Here is a 20,941-nt window from a genome sequence, read left to right on the forward strand (position 1 = left end):
AAGCCCATAACTCAGCATACTCCATTCACCCCGGATCCACCAAGATGTACATGGACTTAAAACAGAAATACTGGTGGAACGGGATGAAGGCAGACATAGCTCAGTTTGTCGCCCGGTGTGATATCTGCCAAAGAGTCAAGGCCGAGCACCAGAAGCCAGCCGGTTTGCTACAACCCTTGCCTATCCCGGTTTGGAAGTGGGACGAGATTGGCATGGATTTTGTAGTGGGCTTACCCAGAACCCAGAAAGGGAACGACTCCATATGGGTAATAGTGGACCGACTCACCAAGGTTGCTCACTATCTGCCCGTACGGACCACTTACGGTGGAGAAAAACTGGCTCGACTCTACATCGACAACATAGTGAAGTTGCACGGTGTGCCCAGCCGGATCGTCTCAGATAGAGGAACGCAGTTCACCTCTAGGTTTTGGAGGAGCTTACACAAAGCCATGGGCACCAAACTGGATTTTAGTTCAGCTTATCACCCCCAGACCGATGGCCAAACCGAACGGGTAAATCAGATCATGGAGGATATGTTAAGAGCGTGTGTCCTCACCTATGGAAAGGATTGGGAACAAAGTCTACCCTATGCAGAATTCTCATACAACAATAGTTACCAAGCCAGTCTAGGCATGTCACCATTTGAGGCCCTTTATGGTAGAAAGTGTCGGACCCCTTTGATGTGGTCAGAAGTCGGAGAGCGTTCCCTGGTCGGACCAGCTTTTATCAAGGAAGCAGAAGACCGTGTAGCAGAAATCCGGGAAAAGTTAAAGGCTGCACAGTCTAGACAGAAGAGCTACTCTGACAAAAGAAGACGAGAATTGTGCTTCAATGAGGGAGATTTTGTCTACCTCAAGGTATCCCCGATTCGGGGTACGCGAAGGTTTCAGGTGCAAGGAAAGCTAGCCCCTCGGTACATTGGACCTTACCAGGTGTTAAAGAGAGTGGGAGCCGTAGCATACCGTATCCAACTGCCCGAAGAAATGTCGGATATACACCCGGTATTCCATGTCTCCCAGCTAAGAAAGTGCTTGAGAGTACCGGAGGAACAAGTACCGGTAGAAACAATAGACCTGCAAAAGGACCTTAGGTATCAAGAAGTACCTGTCAAGATTTTAGACACTGTCACCAGAAGGACAAGGAATACAGCAGTCCGGATCTGCAGAGTACAGTGGAGCAGGCATGGCGAAGAAGAGGCCACGTGGGAACGCGAGGACGCGTTAAAGAAGGAATTTCCCCATCTCTTCAGGACTCAGTCGAATCTCGAGGACGAGATTCAATTTAAGTGGGGTAGGTTTGTAACGCCCGCAGAAATCACTAACTAAAATCACCCGTTAAAAACCGTCTTTAAAATCTTTTTACCGCTGAGCTCCCGGAAATCGGAAATCTCCCCGGCGATTTCGCCGTCCCGGTACCCTTGCCGACCCCACCTATCCTTTTTATCTGTGCCCGCGAATCTCGCCGCGTGCCGGTGTCAGACGCCGTGCGCGTGCTCCGACCGCGTGCCGCGAGTGCCGCCGGTCTCTCCCTTTTTCTTTCTCTTTTCCTCCCCTTTTCCCTTTTCTTTTTCCTCCTTCTTCTTTCTTCCTCTTCCTTCTTCTTCTTCTTCCTCCCTCCTTCTCTCTCCTTCTCTTCCTTCTTCCTGGCACCACCCGTCCGGCCCCAGCTCTTAACTCCCGGCGCCACTGGCGCCACTCCGCCCGGCCTCGCGCGCCAGGGGCACGCTGCCCGGCCTCGCACGCCAGGGGCCCGCCACCCGGCCGGTGCCACCACGCCGCCCCTCGGGCCGTGCGCCCGACCCAGGCCCCGGTTGCCTGCGCCGCCCGCTCCGGCGTCCGGCCGTCCCGGCCCCGCGCGCCGTCCCCTCCACGCCGGCCTCCTTCGGCCCCGCGCCATACCCCCGCTGCCGGCCCCTACCCCCTCCTCTCTCGCCCGGCACGGCACCGGTGCCGTGCCGGCCATCGCCGGCCGCCGCCCGGACCCCCACCCCCGCACGCCTTGGACCGCCCCTCGCCGGCCTATAAAAGGGGGCGAGCACCTCGGCCACCACCATCACAACCTTCACATCATCCGCCGCCGCCTCCCTGCACAACCGCCGCCGCCCCCTTGCCGCCACCACCGCCCGCAGGCGCCGGCGCCCCTGCCCCTCCTTCGACGACGTCGCCCGAGGTGAGGCAAAATGGGGCCTCCACCCCATCCTCCGCCGCCCGGCCCTCGGCCGCCGCCGGCGCAGCCCCGCCGGCCGGCCGCCGCCGGCCACTCCCCCCCCCCCTCTCTCTTCCTCTGGTTCATGGAAGAAGAAGGAGCCAAAACTCTAAGAATTCCGATCTAACCCTCAAGTTTCCCCAAATTACACATAAGCCCCTCCACTTCCGAAAGAAATTACAAATAGGTCCCTGGTTTATTAAAAATCAGCCCTAACCCTCCATTTAAGCCCCTAATCAATGTTTAACCCGTCATTTCATGCGCCAAACTCCCTCCAATTAATCCCAAATTTTACCACGTCATCCTCCAGAATACTTTCGCCGATCCATATCCAAATTTCCCAAAAATAATCCCTCTATCTATTTTCCGTTCGCGTTTCCTGTTCGGAGCTCACGGTTAAAAATCGTTTCCTCTTTTATTTATTTGTGTGTCTGTTTGTGTGTGCCGTAGATCGCGGATTGCCCGAGGAGGAGCCCGAGGAAGAGTTTGACCGCGAACCCGAGCCCGAGGACCAGTACCGCGAGCCAGAACTCCCGGAAGGCTTTGAAGACGGCAAGTCCAATCTCACCCTTTGATGCATACTTAATACCTAGTTTTTCAAACACAACCTATTGGCCTGTTTTACAAAATGCATATTATTTTATCGCAAGACATGGTTGGATAGCCACCCCTTGATTGTTATGAACATTCCTTGTTGTCCTATGTTTATCTCTAAATACGACTTGCTCTGTTTAGATGATAACCACTGCTAGAACGCTTAGGAACTTGTTACTCAACTACAATCATTATTACAATGGTGTTTTCGGAAAATAAATGTGTGTGTGTGTCCAAGTAAGAGGAATGGCTTTTGGGTTCGGGAAAAAGGATGTGTAGACGGGATGGATAGGTGTTCCTTGTGTGGGATGCCACGTTGTTGTGCTCGTACCTTGGTGGTTGAGTAATGTCGGGAGATATCCATCCTGTCATAATTAAGGACCGAGTTGATGTGTCATCTTGCCTAATTCCACTATCGTGCAACCACTCGACCGTTGTATGGGCAACGGCTTAGCATAAATCCCACTAGCTGGATGGTTAGTCCTCCGGGGTGCTGGTGAGCAACGGAAACCCATGGGAAAGGAGTAAGATCTTGGTGACTTGAGTCCCGGTCACGGTCTCCTGAATGAGCCGTGGACCCCTTGGGTGTTCCGTGAGAACTAGCCAGTCTTAGCTAAGGTGGGTAATGGCTTTGTTAGGATCCGTACCGTCACTAAGGTGATTGTGCTACGGTACCCTACTTGTGGGAAAAGTGTACACCCTCTGCAGAGTTAAAACCTATCCGGGTAGCCGTGTCCACGGTATTGGACGAATTACGGCTTGGTCACATAACTAGTGTTTGGGCAAGGATGTCATGAGTGTGTGTGTGTGTGTGTGTGTGGAATTTCAGAAGAGTCCGGCACTTGTGCCGTGCGCTATGACGGGCGGGGAGTCCGATAGCGATAAAAGCTTGGATCCTTTGTGTAGGATCAACCCCACTCAGTATTTCGGGTATTAAAAGGAGACTTTACAAAAACCCTTTCGAAAACGATCCCCTGCATGTGTTAAAAATTAGCTTTTCCGCAAAATAAACCCTAGCCTACCCTTGTTATACTTGTGCATAAACTTGCTTGTATCCCCCTCCGTGGATGGGGTTGGACTTGTTGAGTACGTTAGTACTCACCCTTGCTTCATTGCTACAGAGGAAGACCCTGAGTTCGTCGCAGAAGACCTCGAGTAGAGGTTGTGTCCGCACCCGACGCTGCCTGTGGTGTTGCCCTGCCCAAGATGCTGCTGCTGCCGTGTAGTCCCGAGTGCTGTCTTTTGGCAGTCGCTTGGTTAGCCGCCGTTGTTTATTTACTGTTTATCGCTGCGTGGCTTTCACGCCCACTCCCTCGGGAGTTGTACGGTAACTGAATTATCTGTCGAATAAATGTGTTATCAGCCTCCTGGGACTGATATTTGTATCACATTTAGTCTCTACTTATGTGGGGACGCTTCAAGATCCTCCAGCGAAATTTAATTTCCTAACTGCTGACTACAATGTGGCGCCTTGATCAACTCCAAGTAACAAACTTGCCTTCTTGCATATATGGGGCAGACATGGTAGAAAAATTTCCAATCATATTAAAGTGTGGCATTGTCGCATTACCATATCCACCTTAGATCAACGGAGTAGACACGATAGAAGAATTAAGATCCTGTGTCATATTAAATGTGCCATATTAAATGTGCGTATAAGTAAATAAATTGTGAAAAGGGTATAATTAGTCTGAATCATGTAGAGTAATTGCTTTGGATCAGCATCTCCATCTCCATTTTCTGCAGCAGTATTTGGATCCTCTCCTGCAGTTGACAAAAAATGAACATAAAAAAATTATTATAGAAGCAACCATAAGGGAAGAAAAACCATCTTGGTAGGATCACTACCTTTCTTCTTAGAACTTTTCTTCTTTGATTTCACTGTCTTCTTTTCAACCACATTTTTGAACCATGCATTCTTTGTGCCTTTTACCACCTGAGGAACTCTAAAAGATATTACACCATTCAATGAGCCTGTGTCACATTCATTCGGAATTAGAGGAACCTCATTTGATTTTTCTTGCATCTTGCTAAGAGAAGTATATGCTTCCAAGTCCAACTTCTCTATAGCTTTCTCCAAATCATCAAGAAGCTCTCTTGATATTGAACACTTCAATGCAATGGTTGTAGCTTTTCGAGAGGTAAGTGCAGCACGTGCTTTCAAATCTTCCTCCTCACTTCCTTGTTTGTCGATATAAAATCCCCTTTTTGCATATTTTGTCTATCTGTTTAGAATATATTCCGATGGCAAACTATACACTCCATTTATATTGAAGACTCTAAGGGCATGCTTGCACAATATACCTATACGACATGGATACCATTTTCAGCAAATTGTATAAAAAAATTACATTACAAATTGAAATGCATATACGTATGGCTTCAAACTTTCTGCAAGAACATGTAATGATAGAATCTACACTGTTGAACACTACTGTTGCTCCATGATCGGATTGCATGTATGTGACAAAAGAATGTCAAGTTGGTCTGTTCAGTTTGTAGAAATTTATGAGACAATGATAATTGTTTTTTAAATTCATCCTCAAACTCAGAATACATCCTTCTTATGTATGATTCCGCTGCGGTGTTCAGCATAGGTAAATCTGGGGCGTAAGTAACCACATCCTTTCGGCGTGAATTAAAGTCTTCATCCAACTCATTTTTGCGAACTAACTAAAACCTTCTCACATTCTACAAGGAGTTCCGAAAGACTGAGTTTCCTATGAAATCTTTTCTTAAATACATTGTTCATGCCTTCACTCCTTTGAGTCGAGGTCATATCTGCTGTAAAAGCATCACGGTACACAACTGCCTAATTGGCCCTCAAATCATATAGGTTTCTCATCCAAGAGTTATCCTCTAGGTTATATTTAGATAGCAACTCATTCCACTTCTCGATGAAGTAAGCCTTCGATCTATCTTCATACACACATCTCTTAAAATCAGGTAAAAACTTATTATCTAACTCGTGAATTGTGAATTACATGCCCGAGATGTTGAGTAGTATTTAAGTAAATGTGCCACAAACGAAGGTAATGGCTTGTATTTGGGAATACATAAGCAATTGCTCCAGCCATGGTCATGTGATCAGTGAAAATTGTCCTTGGATGCTTGCCTGACATTGCTGTTAGGGAGGTTTCAAAGAGCCAAACAAATGATTCAATAGATTCATTAAATATCAATGCAACCCCAAAGATTATCGTCTGCTTGTGATGATTTGTTCCAAGGATTGGAGCAAAAGGCATCTCAAACTTATTAGTCTGAAAGGTAGTGTCAGATGACACAACATCACCAAAGCATTTGTAGTCCATAATAGACTGACCATCTGCCCCAAAAAGATTTGCTATCCGACCATCTTTCTAATCTACATGAATGGCAAAAAAAATGTAGGATCCTATAACTGCTTGTTTCTCAGGTATTCTACCACTGTCTGTGCATCATTGACTTCTAACGTCCAATCTCATTATTGCAATCCATTTTTGCGAATGGCACTTTGTCAGCTCCTTCATAAAACTGATTCATGAACTCATACACCTGGGCTGACTTCATCTCGGCTTCTCGTATCTAGCCAATTAGCATCCTGTCTACTTCAGTGACACGTTGTTGGGATCTCAGCTTGTGCAACTTATCTGGACTAGCAAGATGATGATTATGTTCAGTTACAATCTTTTGCACTGTCTAAATCCCTTCTTTGCTGACACTAAAGTGAACACGAGCATCATAACCCGTTCTTGTAGTGTCTTTTGATGACTCGGTTTGCCGATATCCTTGGCTACTGCAAACTATATATTTCTGAGATATACTACCATTTACTTGACACTTTGTATTGCTCTTTCTAACACTGAACCTAACCTTACCGACATAGGTGTTATACATCTCAACGGCTTCTTCCTCTTATCCAAAACTCATTCCAACTTTAGGAGTGATCCTAACTTTATCTGCCACCTGTTGTAAAATGAGATGATGATTAATTATTCAGGCATGTTATGCATAATCGTACCAAAATAGATAAGTAACATGCGATGTTTTTGTATTATCGTATAAATGAACATGCGATGACCCTACCTGTGATGGCTGCCCTCTGTAGACCCTATGACCACCGTCAGCGATTGCATCATCCTCATGCGCATCTGAGGTTGCCTGCTGTGAGCCTGTATCATGTGCTAGGACACAGGGGGGAGCAACCACGGATGACTCCTCCCGACCCCCTCCTCCTAGCATGGAAGATAGGGTGTCATTGGACTTCGTGACGGGGAATGCCCTCATCTGCGTGTTTCTTCTTCCTTTTCTCCGGCTACTTCATCCCCAAGGACAGCATCCCGAGGTACCGGGTGTTCATGTACTACGTGTCCATGTACAGGTACCCGCTGGACCTGCTGCTCATCAACGAGTACGGGGGCAGCGTGACGGGCAAGTGTGTCGCCTGGGTAGGAGGAGATCACGGTGGTGGTGGGGGTAGATGGAGGAGGCGGCGGCTCGCAGATACGTGAGGGCTACCGTATGCACAGTATGACCAGATGGGGTGTTGTGTGGTGAGGCTGTCGAAAACCCTCGCTCTATTCTACTGCCGAGCCGACTCTCCGAGTCTTGGAGCCGAGCCGAGCCGCGTCCTCGCACGGCGCAAGAGCTGAGCACTGCAGCACCCTCCGACTCTTCGAGTCAGTTGCGTGCGTCGGATGGAAGGGGCGCACACATGCCGTTCATTCAGGGATAAGATGCACGGATGCGTTTTGCATACCATCTCCACCCAATTTTCTTCCCAAAAGTGGGGGAGGATTTGATGGGGATGGTCCCCAAATCCCCCTCCGTGAGAACCAGCCCGGATGGTTGCCGCGTGGCAATGGATTGGATCCGACGCTCGCGCTGGCTCACTTTGCTGCTCTCCATGGCCCGCTTGCTCGGCTCAGCAATCAGCTCACATGCGGAATTTCATCTGGCTCCCAACCCCTGGAGCCGTTCACGTCAGTAAGGTCGGAAGCCAGACGTTGCCGCCATGGGAGCACAAGCCTCTCCGAACGTCGCAGCAGCAGCCACCGCCATGACAGGAGTTCAGAAGAGAGATAGAGGTCTCAACAGTCCACTCGTCGCCTGCCCTTGCACACCACGGAGCAGACAACGCAGGTAGGGCGTCTTATTCTCTGATCATTATGATTTTTCAGGTCATCGATTTGCCCGAACTCAAATGCCGTACCAAGATAAAAGCTTAAGCAATGCTCATAAGCAGTACTTCATCGATATGCAACAACTCAAATGTTACTTGCAAAATCGACCGTAAAACAAAACCAATAACCTACATCCAACAGCAGTCCTGCCTTCCAAACCCAAGAAAACATAAGCAGCAGTTGCAGATCCAACAGCCCTGCCTTTCAATTTCAAGAAAACATAAGCAGCAGTTGCTTATCAACATGTGTACACACAATTTGCTCATGTGGTCTCTGGTCTGCATCAACTCAAGATAACATCAATTGTGTCAGGAACAAGAAAAAACAAACGGCAAAAAATCGAGGAGTATGGCAGGAAACATCAGCTGTAATTCACCGATATGCAAGATCCTGATACATGTGCCTCCAGGTAGAAACGTCCATTGATTGACGTCGCGGCCTCCGGTGAAATTTTTTTTGATGCAGGCGAGGAAAAACAACGCGAGCGTCGCTGGATCTTTGGGATCGGTTGTGCCGACCATAGGGGTAAATCTAACTCCATTTGCTATTAGTTTTGGATGCGTCAATAAATTGGGCATCAGTTTATGTTAGGGGATTCCTATTTGCTACTCGAGTGTTTCAACGCCGCCTGACACTCGATTTTTTTTCTTCTCCACGCGCGGACGTGGCCTGCATCGTCCGAGTCTCCGAGATGCCGTCTTCTTCGTCTCCGGCGAGGGCACTGGCGGGTTGGGCTGGGGATTCGACTTCGGACCGGGGTTGAGGTTCCATTTGTTGCCGGCGGACTTAGAGGAGAGGGTCCGCGGCGGCAGGCCGGCTCGGCGGTGGTGGCGGGCGCGGGGGCGGCGAGGCAAGGCAGCGGGGACGCCGCGCGGCAGGGCGGCGGTGGACATCCGGTGGGCGGGATTGGGGCGGGGGCGAAGACCACGAGAATGAGGGTGGCGTCGGCGGCGGGAGGGGTAGCAAGGCGGCTGCCGGCGCGGGGCTCCGGCGAGACCCTATCCCGGCGCAGCAGGGGGCGGCGCCACGTGGGGCGGGGGCGGCGGGGCAGGACAGAGGAAGAAGGTGGAAGTAACTGGAGGTAGAAGATGAGCACACCAGCTGGAGGTAGAAGACGACCGTGCTTCGTTGGATCTTCATCCAAGGGTGTCAAAATTCGAGTGTACAGCTCCTTTGAAACACTCGCGCACAGTATAGACAGCCCCTTATGTTATTATTGGAGCTGGTTTTTTTTTGTTTCTTCCCCAAACTGATTTTTGCAATTTTATTTTAGGCACTATGCTCTTATATACTTGTATATGGATTAGAATTTTTTTTTTGAAAAACTTCATGTGGTCTATGCGTTCCACAGCTTATTGGGCTCTCTCGTCTAGTTATAGTTGCTTGGCGCGCGTGGGCTGTCCGTATTTCTGTTGTTGGGCTGCTGCTGATTTCAGGATGAAGCTTACGAACGGATAGATAGATAGGGAGCCCCAAAAGAAGGCACAAGGCGGTTCTGCGCCGATCGTCGGTCGGGGTATAAGGCCGACCCCTACCGTCCTACGCTCGCTTCGCCACTGGCCCACTGCTCTCTTCTTCTTCCTCCCGAGCGCCGCCCTTCTCCTGGCTCCATTGCCTCCACCGCCACCACGCTAGCGCCGGCGCGCCCCGCCGACGACATCCACTGCCGCCTCGCTGGCGCCGGGGACGTCCCCGGCGCCGGCGCTGCCGCAGACGACCTCAACCGCCGCCTCGTCCTCTCTCCGCCGCCTTGACCTCGCCGGATCCGCCTAGGAAATGGGAATACCACCCTCCGAAATCCTGGTTCCGCCACTACCGACGCCGGGCCCCGTCCCGGCCGTGGAGGTGCCGGCTGCTCCCGCCGTTCCGACCAAGTCGCGCTGGGACGCGGAGATCAAGGTCTACTCCCGCAAGTACCCCCGCAAAACCCCTAAACCTCCTCCTCCAGAACCAGGCCCCGTCCGCTCTCCAGCTCCCGCCCCCGCCCCTGCCCCTGCCCCCGCAGCAGCCCCTGCCTCCGCCCCCGCCTCCGCCCCCACCCCTAACCCTAATCCCCTTTCCGAAACCCTATCCTCGATTCGCCGCTCCATCCGCCGCGCGGAGGCCGGGGGCGCTGCGGCGCGGCCCGATCCGGTTGCGGCTGCCTCGCCTCCCGCCCCGACGCTGCCTGGGGAACGCGGTGCCTCCACCGGGGACCCCTCGTCGGGGCAGAACCGGGACGGCGGCGGCGCCGTTCCCAATGGCCACGGCGTCGACCGGGCGGCCCTTGCGGCTGAGAAGGCCGAGAAGGCAAGGAAGCGCAGGGTGAGGAGTGAGCTGCGGCGGCGGCTGGCGGGGGAGCTCGACCAGGTGCGGGTGCTATCCGAGCGCCTTAAGGATGCCGCCGAGGCCCTGACACAGCAGGAGGCTTCCGCGCCCGCGCTTTTGCCCCTGGTGGTGGTGCCGCAGCAGCAGGTGATGGACGCTGGGTACGTGCAGTCGCAGTTCTCAGCTGGTGATATGGTGATGCCCTTGTCTGCGCAGTTCACTGCTGCGGTTCCACCTGTCCGCTCTCTGCTGCGCAGGCCACTAACCGTTTCGGTAGTTCATAATGAAGCCTTTGAGATGGAGAAACGGACGCCTAAGGCTAATCAATTATACCAAAAGTCCGAGTTTTTGCTTGCCAATGATAGAATCCCACCCTCAGATTCACATGGGCGCAAGAAATCCAAGCACCACAAGAAGAAACACAGGTCCCTAGGATCCCGTGGCGCAGACTTTGATGCCGAGCGGAGGTTATACTCTCATGCATTCAAGAAGTCCTCATCTCTTCTGAGCCGGCTAATGAAGCACAAGTTTGGGTGGGTGTTCAACAACCCTGTCGATCCAGTTGCACTTGGTTTGCATGACTATTTTACAATTATTAAGCACCCAATGGATCTTGGCACGATAAGGGCGCGGCTTAGCCAGGGGCAGTACAGGAACCCAAAGGAGTTCGCTGATGATGTGCGGCTCACTTTCCATAATGCAATGACATATAACCCGAGGGGACAGGATGTGCACTTCATGGCAGAGCAGTTGTCAGAAATTTTTGAGGCACAGTGGCCTGAGATTGAGGCTGAGGTTAACTATCTCGCATCCTGTCCTCCATTGCCAAAGAAGTTTCCACCTCCACCGATTGACTTGCGCTACCTAGAGAGGTCGGATTCCATGAAACACCATATGGCGTTGGACTCTTCAAGGCCAATCAGTCATACTCCCACTTATAGCCGGACTCCATCAATGAAGAAACCAAGGGCAAAAGATCCAAATAAGAGGGACATGACAATAGATGAGAAGCGTAAGCTTAGCGAGAACCTCCAGAATTTGCCTCCGGAGAAACTTGATGCTCTTGTACAAGTCATTAAGAACAAGAATCTATCAGTTAGGCAGCATGAGGATGAGATTGAGGTTGAAATTGATAGCATGGATGCTGAGACACTTTGGGAGCTTGACAGGTTTGTAGCTAACTACAAGAAGAACCTGAGCAAGCAAAAGAGAAAGGCTGAGCGTGCAATGCTTGCCAGACAAGATGCTGAATTGCGTGCACAGCACTTTGTACAACAACCACAACCAGTATGAGCACTGTCATTCATTTTTAGCAATAGTACTATTGTTTTAAGCAGAACTATTATCAGTACTGAAAACTACTGTTTCATGTTTTGCAGACTCAGTTCACCCAAGAACCTAATGTTGGTGAAAAATCTCCGAAGCAAATTGAGAAAGGTTAGCTCTATTTTCTATCTTAAAAACACATTACAAGAGAACAAATTTAAAATTTTGTTGCAAACAGATTCTATTGCAGGTGAGCAACAGGCAACGTCTGCGCTAGAGCAAAATGGTGAGAATAGACAAAATGCGAGTAGTTCAAGCAATTCAAGCAGCTCCAGCAGTGATTCAGGATCGTCTTCTAGTGGTAATACTTCCCTCAACTTCCCTTGCTGACGTTAAGCTCATAACTGCTGCATGAAGCTTAGTAGTAATTATATGTACGGACATAGCCTGATCACCTACCATTCTTCTGGCAGACTCAGATAGTGATAGCTCCTCTTCAGATGGATCCGATGCTGGCAAATCTTCTTGAGGTATAAGGTAAGTTATGACGATTTTGTGCTGTTACTGCTGTACGTATTTACCTTTCATGCAGTACTCCTGTTGCAAATAATATTGAAAGAGGTAGGTAGTATTTGTACTATGTTGGGTTCCAGTGTTCCACTAGTTTCAAGACAATCTTGACAAGATAGTGTTCAATTTGGCAAAGCTTCATGTCTTCTGTTGATAAGCCTAGAACAGAAGCTGGGGATTGTTTTATGGTCATAGCCCTGGAGCAAGCACCGTGGTTGCTCTCTTGGCAGTTGGCACTACTAAGTACTAACCAGGCTGTGCTTTGTGGCCATGGCAGCAGATGCATGCCTTTTTTACCTGAGAGACCAGGGGCAGATGCATGCCTCATTGGCAATTTGATGTATTTGTGACAACATTGTTGCACCACGCGGTCTCAACCATTGCTGTTTTGCGTAGTCTCCCTGTTTTACCCACTGTCAGCAAAGCTTCACTCTGTTGCCATTATCATTCCTACTAGAATACAACCATGGATTCCACTCTGTCCTGTATAGTGTATTGCAGGCTTAGCTTCAGAACTTTGTATTAACATCAAGAACAAGAGCCTCACCCACAGATCAGTGTACCCCCTATCCATAAACCCTGGCCGTAGGCACAAAACAGCTGACTGTTACTATATTAGATGAATATACAATAAATGCATGCAATCAGCTGCATCGTTGAACATTCCCTTATTCAAGAGAAGCCTCCAGTGGCTCACTGGCTTTATTTATTCGAGCTAGCTGATATCGCGCTAAGCTGCTGAGTTGGCATTACTTTAGAGATCCTCCATCTGCTTTTATGGTAGTTAATCTATTTTTTTGGATGGGATCATAGTATGCCTTGCTGGATGGGCAAATAGCATTACGAGACATTTCCAATTTTACAGTGTAACAAAAGACTTGGTTTGTATTTTTTTTAAAAGAAATCCTTCAGAAATGAAAATCGGAGCCAAATTTAGTTGTTGTAAGGACTTCTCTTGGCATATGGACAGTTGACTATTCTTTATTGGAATTTGGGACATCTGTAGGAGAGGTTCTTCCTGTTTACAGGAAATGCAACATAATTTGCATTAAGCAAACTTAACAAGATTCTTTCTTTCTTTTTATGAGATATACACACTTTGTGATGCCAGAGCCTGTTTTATGAGGTCTCCTAAGGTTCTGTTTGATATTACATTGACTTTTCCAAAACAATCTCTTCCTAATTTTTGGATTTGCCTTTGTGCCGCCATAGCCTCAAAATCCTACTGCAGTTGACAGATTCCTCTAAGTAGTTAGTAATTAGATTCCAAGCGTAACACATCGCATCAATCACAAACTGGTCTAATGTTACAAATTAACCTGGCTGATCCCTTCTAGTGTCAAATAAGATTTGAATAATGTCACAAACTGGTCTAATGTTACACCTGCCAGCCATGTTGGGTCTGAAGTTTTGACATTATGATTTGAATAAGATTTATGTTTACATGGATAGCTTGTCATTTATGGAGATGGGATAAGCAGTTTTGTTCAGAAGCATATTTGGATGTTTGTGTAATCGATGTCGTTATTTCGTACATAATGTAAAAGAAAATCATAAGGTTATTATCGTCATAAGCCATGCAGGTATGACAATCGTTGTCTATCGTAAACCTGAGCAAGTGCTTGCACATCTTAACAGTTAGTCTCATACCATATTTTGTGTCTCCAGAGGTGGACTAGAAATATAGATGTTTTCAGAGCCAATTCTGTAATGGAACAAAGTTCATCCTGTCCTTTTCTTGTTCATCTTAGAGAGTGGATGGCTAATGTTCTATGGACTACCTTTTCCCCACTTGTTTTATTGAGCGCTCTTGCAACGTTTCTACTATTTACCTGAGGCCATTCCTGTTGTAATGTGGGTTACCTTGTTTCCATTCGCAGGTTCAGAGGTTGCTCGAGCAGACAGTAACTGTCTAATTAGCATTTGACATGACAATGGCTCCGTAAGGTTGTACATGTTTAGGAAAACCCCCTGTAGTTTAAGTAGCTTTGTATGTGGATTCACCCGCTGAAGGCAGTAACTTGTAGGTTCCAGGGTATACCGCCTAACAAGACTGGGCTTGTTGCTGACACTCCTTTGTCACTGTACACCGTTGTTGCTAGGAGCCCCCTGGCTGGCTCAGTAGTCTGTACATTAGCGGCATCTTAGTTTTGTTTAGCTGTGTTGATTGAAGTATGTAGGAAGGTAGTTGCTGTCTTGTGCAGAATAGCAGGTAATGCTCAGCTCCAAGTCATTTTGATTGACGTTGCTGTGAATTCGTTTGTTGATGCCTGCTGACAGAGTTTGTTGGTGCAGCTGGTGTTAGCATCATGATTTTATTTTGCGGGTGGTGTTAGCATCACGTTCCTGTTTCAAATGTTACGGAGTGGGGTTCTTTTTTTCCTTTTTTTTTTCCCTTTGCGGGCATATGTTCCGGAGTTTTTGTTTGAAAGATGATAAGAGATGATGGTTGAGCTTTATGGGTCGGTAACAGGGAGGCTCATTGTGGGCCCTAAACACATGCTGTTCATTGTGCAGTAGCCCAACGTGCAACCCGGGCCAACCGAGCCATACCACACGACGCGCACTCTCCCATCCAAGCCGGCGGGAAGCCGTCGGCCGCCGCAGACTCGCCGCCCCGGGGCGGAAACACGCGCTACCCCTATTCATCCCCTTCGCCGCTCTCTGGGATGCTCTCTCGACTCAATTCCACCCCGGGGGCGGCGGAAGCGCAACACGCCGGTGGGATTCGCTACCACCAAGCGGCATCCTCGGGCTGCAGCTGCAACAGCAAGCGAATGCCTCAGTGCTTTAGTTGAGTCTACGCTGCGCCGGCGCCGGCGGTGTGGGGTGGGGAGGATGGTAATGCAGGGGTGATGAGGAGGAGGCTCGCGGTGTTCGTTTATGGCGGTGGCTCGAACTAACAATGATACCCGGAGTTCATTTACCAGTGATGTTTTTTCTTTGAGGTGTTGTGTTGTTTCTTCAATTGTAACGAAGTAGCTTTTGCGAGAGGGATAGAAGAAGGGGGTACTGCAAATGGTAGCCATTATTTTAGAACCCTCTCGAACAGCAAGGTTCCATGGCATCTTCGGTCTTCCTCCACTTTGATTTTAAATTTCTTCATTTAAATGTTGGGTTTGTCTTGTTGGATGATCCTTTGCTAATTTGCTGCTTGAATTCATCCAGCATCATCATTCCAAATTTACTTTCAATTCTGAGGAAGATGGGTGCACATCGTCCAGCCAAGCTGCATTTCATTTACTAGTTTGCAGATTGTGTTCGTCGATGCCTACATTTCAGTGTCCAAATTATACCACATTGCACTCGCACTGCCACATGTCATTGCATGAGCAAGCAGGATACTGAAAACCATTCAGCTGCATTGTCTCAACTCAAGAATACAGAAACGTACAGCATTCTGCTTTTTACTCCTTGGTCCTTCCAGGCTTACAGCAGGCTGGGAAAAAAAATAATACCATGTGATGTTCGATTAGCAAACATTAAGCACATCACTACTTTCTGTAGAGCATTCATGGAAGGAGCTATACAAAAATCAGCAATATAACAAATGCATTTGCCAAAATATTTTCAGAACAATTGAGAGCAAAATCATGTAAGCTCATCATTGTTCATGACCGCATAAGTTCATCGGGGGTAGTTTGCTGACAAAACTATTTCGTCTTCCATTGTGTATTGTCTGCTTGCTTCCTTGTTAACCCTTTCAATTGACATGCAGTGAACCAGAGTATTATGCTCATTATATTCCCTTGGTGTCGTAGTACATGGAATCTGCTTCTTCTTAACTAGTAAGTTTTCAAGTCTCATCTCAGCTTCTCTCATTGTAGGTCGGTCTTCTCTCCTCAATTTAGTACACATTGCCGCTAGTATTGCTACTTCATAGACTACTGCAACTTCATCCTCCATGATTTGAGGGTCTATGAGGCCAACCAGTTTGCCTTCCGTGAGTAGTGAGATAAAATGTGAAACAAGACCATCCCCATCATCGGTCCGATAGACAAATGGTTTCTTTCTTGTGAGTAGTTCTACAAGAAGTACACCAAAACTGAAGACATCACTCTTATCTGTTAGTCGGCCAGTATAATAGTATTCTGGATCAAGGTAACCGATTGTTCCTTGAAATGCTGTAGTGATCCCTGTTTTGTCAACTGGTATATATCGAGAAGCTCCAAAGTCGGATACTTTTGCAACTAAACTTTCATCAAGTAGTATGTTGGCAGACTTAATATCTCTATGAAATATTGGCATTGAAGTAGCTGAATGTAAATAGGATAGTGCTCTGGCAACTTCCATCGCAATCCTCATCCGATCATCCCATGGTAGTGATATAGGTCATTCAACATGAAGATGATGATAAAGGGTTCCATTTGAAATGAACTCATAAACTAGTAATGGGACTTCTGTCTCAAGGCAGCATCCTAATAGCTTCACCACATTTCTGTGGTTTACTTGAGAAAGAACTGCAACTTCATTTATGAATTCATCGATTTTTTTTGTACCACTATCTTAGACTTCTTAATTGCCACAACATGCAGATCTAAAATTCCTTTAAATACAATACCATGCCCTCCACCACCAACCACACGAGCTTTATCAAAATTATTTGTGGCCTTCTCTAGCTCTTCTAAAGTAATTATCATCCTTTCACCAATGTCTGCCTTATGTGTTAGCAATTGCTGCAATAGTAAGCCATGATTTTGGCTGAAATATTTCTCTTTCATCTTCTTCACCTTCCTCTCCTTGATTTTTCGAATTATGAAGGGACTACCAAATGCTAGAAGCAAAAGACTTGTGCCACCAGAGACTCCTAGCCCGATGCCTAAACCTGAAACTGAAAAATGAAACGTGGGAGGGGGGGGGGGGGGGGGGGGGGGGTGTTGTTCAAAATCATGCATTTCGTGCAAGCGAACAGATGAAGTTGGAAGGAATTAGTAACAGGTTCACAAAGTGGCTTGTCACCTGCGGATGAGTTCTTGTATGCAACACATCCCAATTTTCTGGAAGCATTTCCATGTGTTCCAATAGGACATTGGCACTGGAAAGTTCCAGGCAAGTTTAAGCAGATGCCGTAGCACGAGTGGCCTTCCTGGTCCAGACACTCGTTTATGTCTACAATAGTAAATATACAACAGTCATTGATGCGAGCATACGCATATTAGGAAGCAAAGTAACAAATTAAAACAAGAATTAATATACTAGTTGCGGAGGTATGAATATTGTAAGTGTAAGACCATCAATCTGGTTTGCATTCTTGTACGTACCTTGGCATCCATTTGGAACAGAAGCATTTCCATAATAGCCAGGATGGCACTGGCAACTGAAACTCCCATTGTAATTCTCGCAGTGGCCATAACATGGGTATATGTCTGGAAAACGGCATTCGTCGATATCTAGGTACGCACAAAGCCATTGATTTGATTAGGAGGGAATTAATGTTAAGTACTCTACAGTACTAACTAGCTCTGTACTATGCAGATTCATCGTATCATGTATAGGGATATGGTACTACTTGGTACCTCGGCATCCATCCTGGACGTAAGGGTTGCCTTGATAACCATCATCGCAGCTGCACCGACGCCCACGACTGCCAATATTGTACTGTGCTTCTAGGCAGAAACTGTCGGTGCTGCGGCATTCATCGACGGTGGTGTCGTTTCTATATACAGAACCACATCCTGCATTGCTGATTACCCAATCTAGCGTGGCCGGGAGCGCTTCAGGAAAGTGGCCATAAACAACGCCACTCATCTCGTCTGTGTAGCTAAAACCCTGATCAACCAAGTACACGGAACTTGCAAGAGCATAAACTGACCCGTTGAGCTTGTTGATCTGGATGTCGTAGAAATCGTAGCCCAGAACGATGTCTGCCTGGCAGCAGCCGACGCCTGTGCAGGCGCTGCTTCTTTTCTCGACGACTATCCGCCGGTCGGTATCGAGCGGGCAGACAGCGGCGCAAGAAGCGATCAAGCTGTTGTCGTCTCCGCCTCGGAGCTCGACCTGGGCGCCGCAGCCTACCAGCGCCACGCTGCTCCGTGACTCCGACAGGAAGAACGGCCCGCCCCGTGGAAGGCCCCCGCCCCATGGCCCGCTCGCGGTGCTGACACCCACATCGACCGTGTACATCAACTGGCTGCTGTTGATGCGCACCGTGCCGTCGGGGACGGAGATCTCCAGCACCTGCACGGTGCCGTCGCCGAGGAACAGCTGCGGCGGCTGGTAGGAGCTGTCGCAAGTGAGGTTGAACCAGGCGGCGTGGTAGCACCCAGGCTCGACGCCGAATGGGTACGGGATGTCAATGTCGCCGCAGCTCCTGGTGCAGTTACTCCCTGTCCCAGGCCCATCAGGCCTGATGGCGGCCGCAGGAACTGGTGCCGCGCCAGCGAACGGCGGGGGCAGCAGCAGCAGCAGCGAGCCAACTACGGCAGCCAAAGCTATAAATCCTCTACTACCTGCCTTCTTCATGTGTGCGTGTACGGTCAAATGATTTCTCTTCTGGAGCCTTTTCCAGCACAGCAACTATATCTCGTCCGGTCAAGGACACAGAGTTATTACTACTCCCTCCGTCCCAAAAAAGACAGCATAGGGAGTACAATGCTTACCTCCATGAAAGCATGGGCAGTATGGCGCTGTTGTCGTCTTGGCTCAGGAGCGTCAACCCTCTGCTGCCCTGCAGACTGCAGAGCAGCACAACTGCACTAGGGACGGTTTGATACAAGCAGCGACGATTTGGTAATCGGGAGCTAATATGAGGCAGAGACCAGAGAGAGTAGTAGAAGCCAGCAAGGTAGGAGTGGTGTAGTGGTGGGTGTGGCCGTGTGGGGACGGTTAGTCTTGGCCTCTTGGGGTCGTTGGCTCGTTGCCTTTCAGTGAGAGAAGAACGCGCGCTGACTTAGACTTGACTAACCCGGTTTTGCTAATCATGGCGGCTCCCCGGTTTTTCAGTTTTCATTCGCAATTGGGTCTCATCAGAGACCTCGTGCGGCGACTGGTCAAGCTTGTACGCGGCCGGGTGTGTCTCCACCAGCTCCCCGGCGCCGGTCTTGCGGCGACTGGCCAAGCTGCACGCAGCCAGGACTGCAACTAAGTCCATCGGATGACAGCCAGCGGCACAGTTGCATTAGCGGACAGCCGCAAAACCCGCTTAATCAACCTGCACCGCCTGCGAAGCTAGGGGTAACTGTGCTAGACCTGCACGGCGCATGGAGCTTAGGAGATGACTTCGACATGGCAGTTCCGCGCATCGCGCATGGGCACTACGAGAGGGATGGCGCAGTGCTCACCGAGTCACCGGGCATGGCTGAGGCCAGCGCGGACGGTGACCGCGAGGTGTGAGCACATGGTCATCGGCTCAGACCGTTGGCCTTTACGAGCGCCTGCTTCCCTCTCCATCAGGGCAGCTCCACTGCACAAATCGATTTGAAGGCTAGGGTCCGATTTTAGTTTTACACGGTTCAGTAGTTCCAGTGTACACGAATCCCACAGTTGAGTAGAAACAAGAACAGTAAGTAGGTTATGCGAAGATATCATCCTTTTTCTGGAATATGCCTTAGCATGTATTTTAGTAAGCGATACAAAATCTTAATAGGTAGAAGCTGCTAGGGCGGTTAAAAAAACCCACCAAACTAGTGGCAGTCCTCTCCTTGGACTACTACTCCATTGTCCTCTCCCATGACCTGCGGATCCTATTACGTCCACCAGGTCAATATTTTTCAGTAGTGAGACATGATGAGAAATGAGGCTACCATCATTATTGAACCTATAGACGAAAGATTTCTTTAAAGTGATCAACTGTATAAGCAGAACACTTAAACTGAAAACCCCACCCGGTGTTTGTCAGTCGGCCTGTGTGATGGCACATTGGATTCAAATAACCAAATGTTAACTGCAGAGCTGGTGTAGCTACTGACCTAATGTTTGATCAATTGGAATGTACCTTCAGCTGCAAAGTAAGATACCTTTACTATTATACAAGCTATCATCAAGGAGAATGTTCAAAGTTTTGATCTATGAAAAATAGTGCGGAGATGTACCTATCTTTAAGCTCACACCAATAATCAATCCGCTATTTTTCATCCAATGTGATGCTCATGTGCAATATCTCTGATTCTAAAGAACAAATCTTACTATTACTAATTGGAGTCTCCTTTTGAAGCCTCCAAATGAAACCACCTAAGATTCCTAGGTGGACACTCTAAAAAAGAGAGAAATTCTAAAAAAACCAAACATCTGGCTATCAATAGGTAGACTCAAATTATTATAGTTATTGGATATATTATGTTTTCTAAAAAATTACCCACCTATGCTATTATAAAAATAAAATATCTTAAAGTAACCTTCAAAATCTATATCTAAATTACCAACATCTGCCATTATATAAAATTAACTAAAGTAACACCTTAATCTTCATCAAAATTACCCACCCGTGCCATCATAGACAGTATTTAAAATAACCTCCTAAATTTGCAACTAAATTGCCCACCACTCATACTTAAAAAAAATAAAGTAATCCTTAAATTTGTATCTATATTACCCACATAAGTCATTATTAAAAATAACATGAGGTAACCCTACATTTGAATCCAATCACCTTAATTAAAAAGTACACAATAATATATGAGTCTAAATCTTCTATTTCTTACATTATTACTATTGATATAATAACTAAGGTATATACGTATGATGTGCATCACTATTTATAAAGATACAGAGCAAGTGATGAGAATATAGGTTTCTATGTTAAAATTATAGCTCAAACTTAGGGTCCATTAAATAAATTCACGCGCATACCTGTGATGCAAAGTGAAAAGTTAAAGATTATAAATGTGGATAAAAATATT

General features: G+C 47.8%; 1 protein-coding gene and 1 pseudogene across 1 annotated transcript; one reads left to right on the top strand and one right to left on the bottom strand.

Moving 5' to 3' along the window:
• The first annotated feature begins 9,504 nt into the window (after window positions 1-9,504).
• LOC117860680 (uncharacterized) lies at window positions 9,505-14,398 on the top strand. The gene is made up of 5 exons (XM_034744058.2): window positions 9,505-11,555; window positions 11,648-11,705; window positions 11,773-11,895; window positions 12,008-12,071; window positions 13,985-14,398. Exons 1-4 carry the CDS (start codon window positions 9,738-9,740, stop codon window positions 12,061-12,063), a joined length of 2,055 nt encoding a protein of 684 aa, XP_034599949.1. The 5' UTR covers window positions 9,505-9,737; the 3' UTR covers window positions 12,064-12,071; window positions 13,985-14,398.
• A 1,035-nt stretch (window positions 14,399-15,433) lies between these two features.
• Window positions 15,434-20,274, bottom strand: LOC117860679 (wall-associated receptor kinase 3-like; annotated as a pseudogene).
• Window positions 20,275-20,941: the final 667 nt, after the last annotated feature.

Source organism: Setaria viridis, chromosome 6 (genome assembly GCF_005286985.2).
Source record: "Setaria viridis chromosome 6, Setaria_viridis_v4.0, whole genome shotgun sequence".
Lineage (NCBI taxonomy): Eukaryota > Viridiplantae > Streptophyta > Magnoliopsida > Poales > Poaceae > Setaria > Setaria viridis.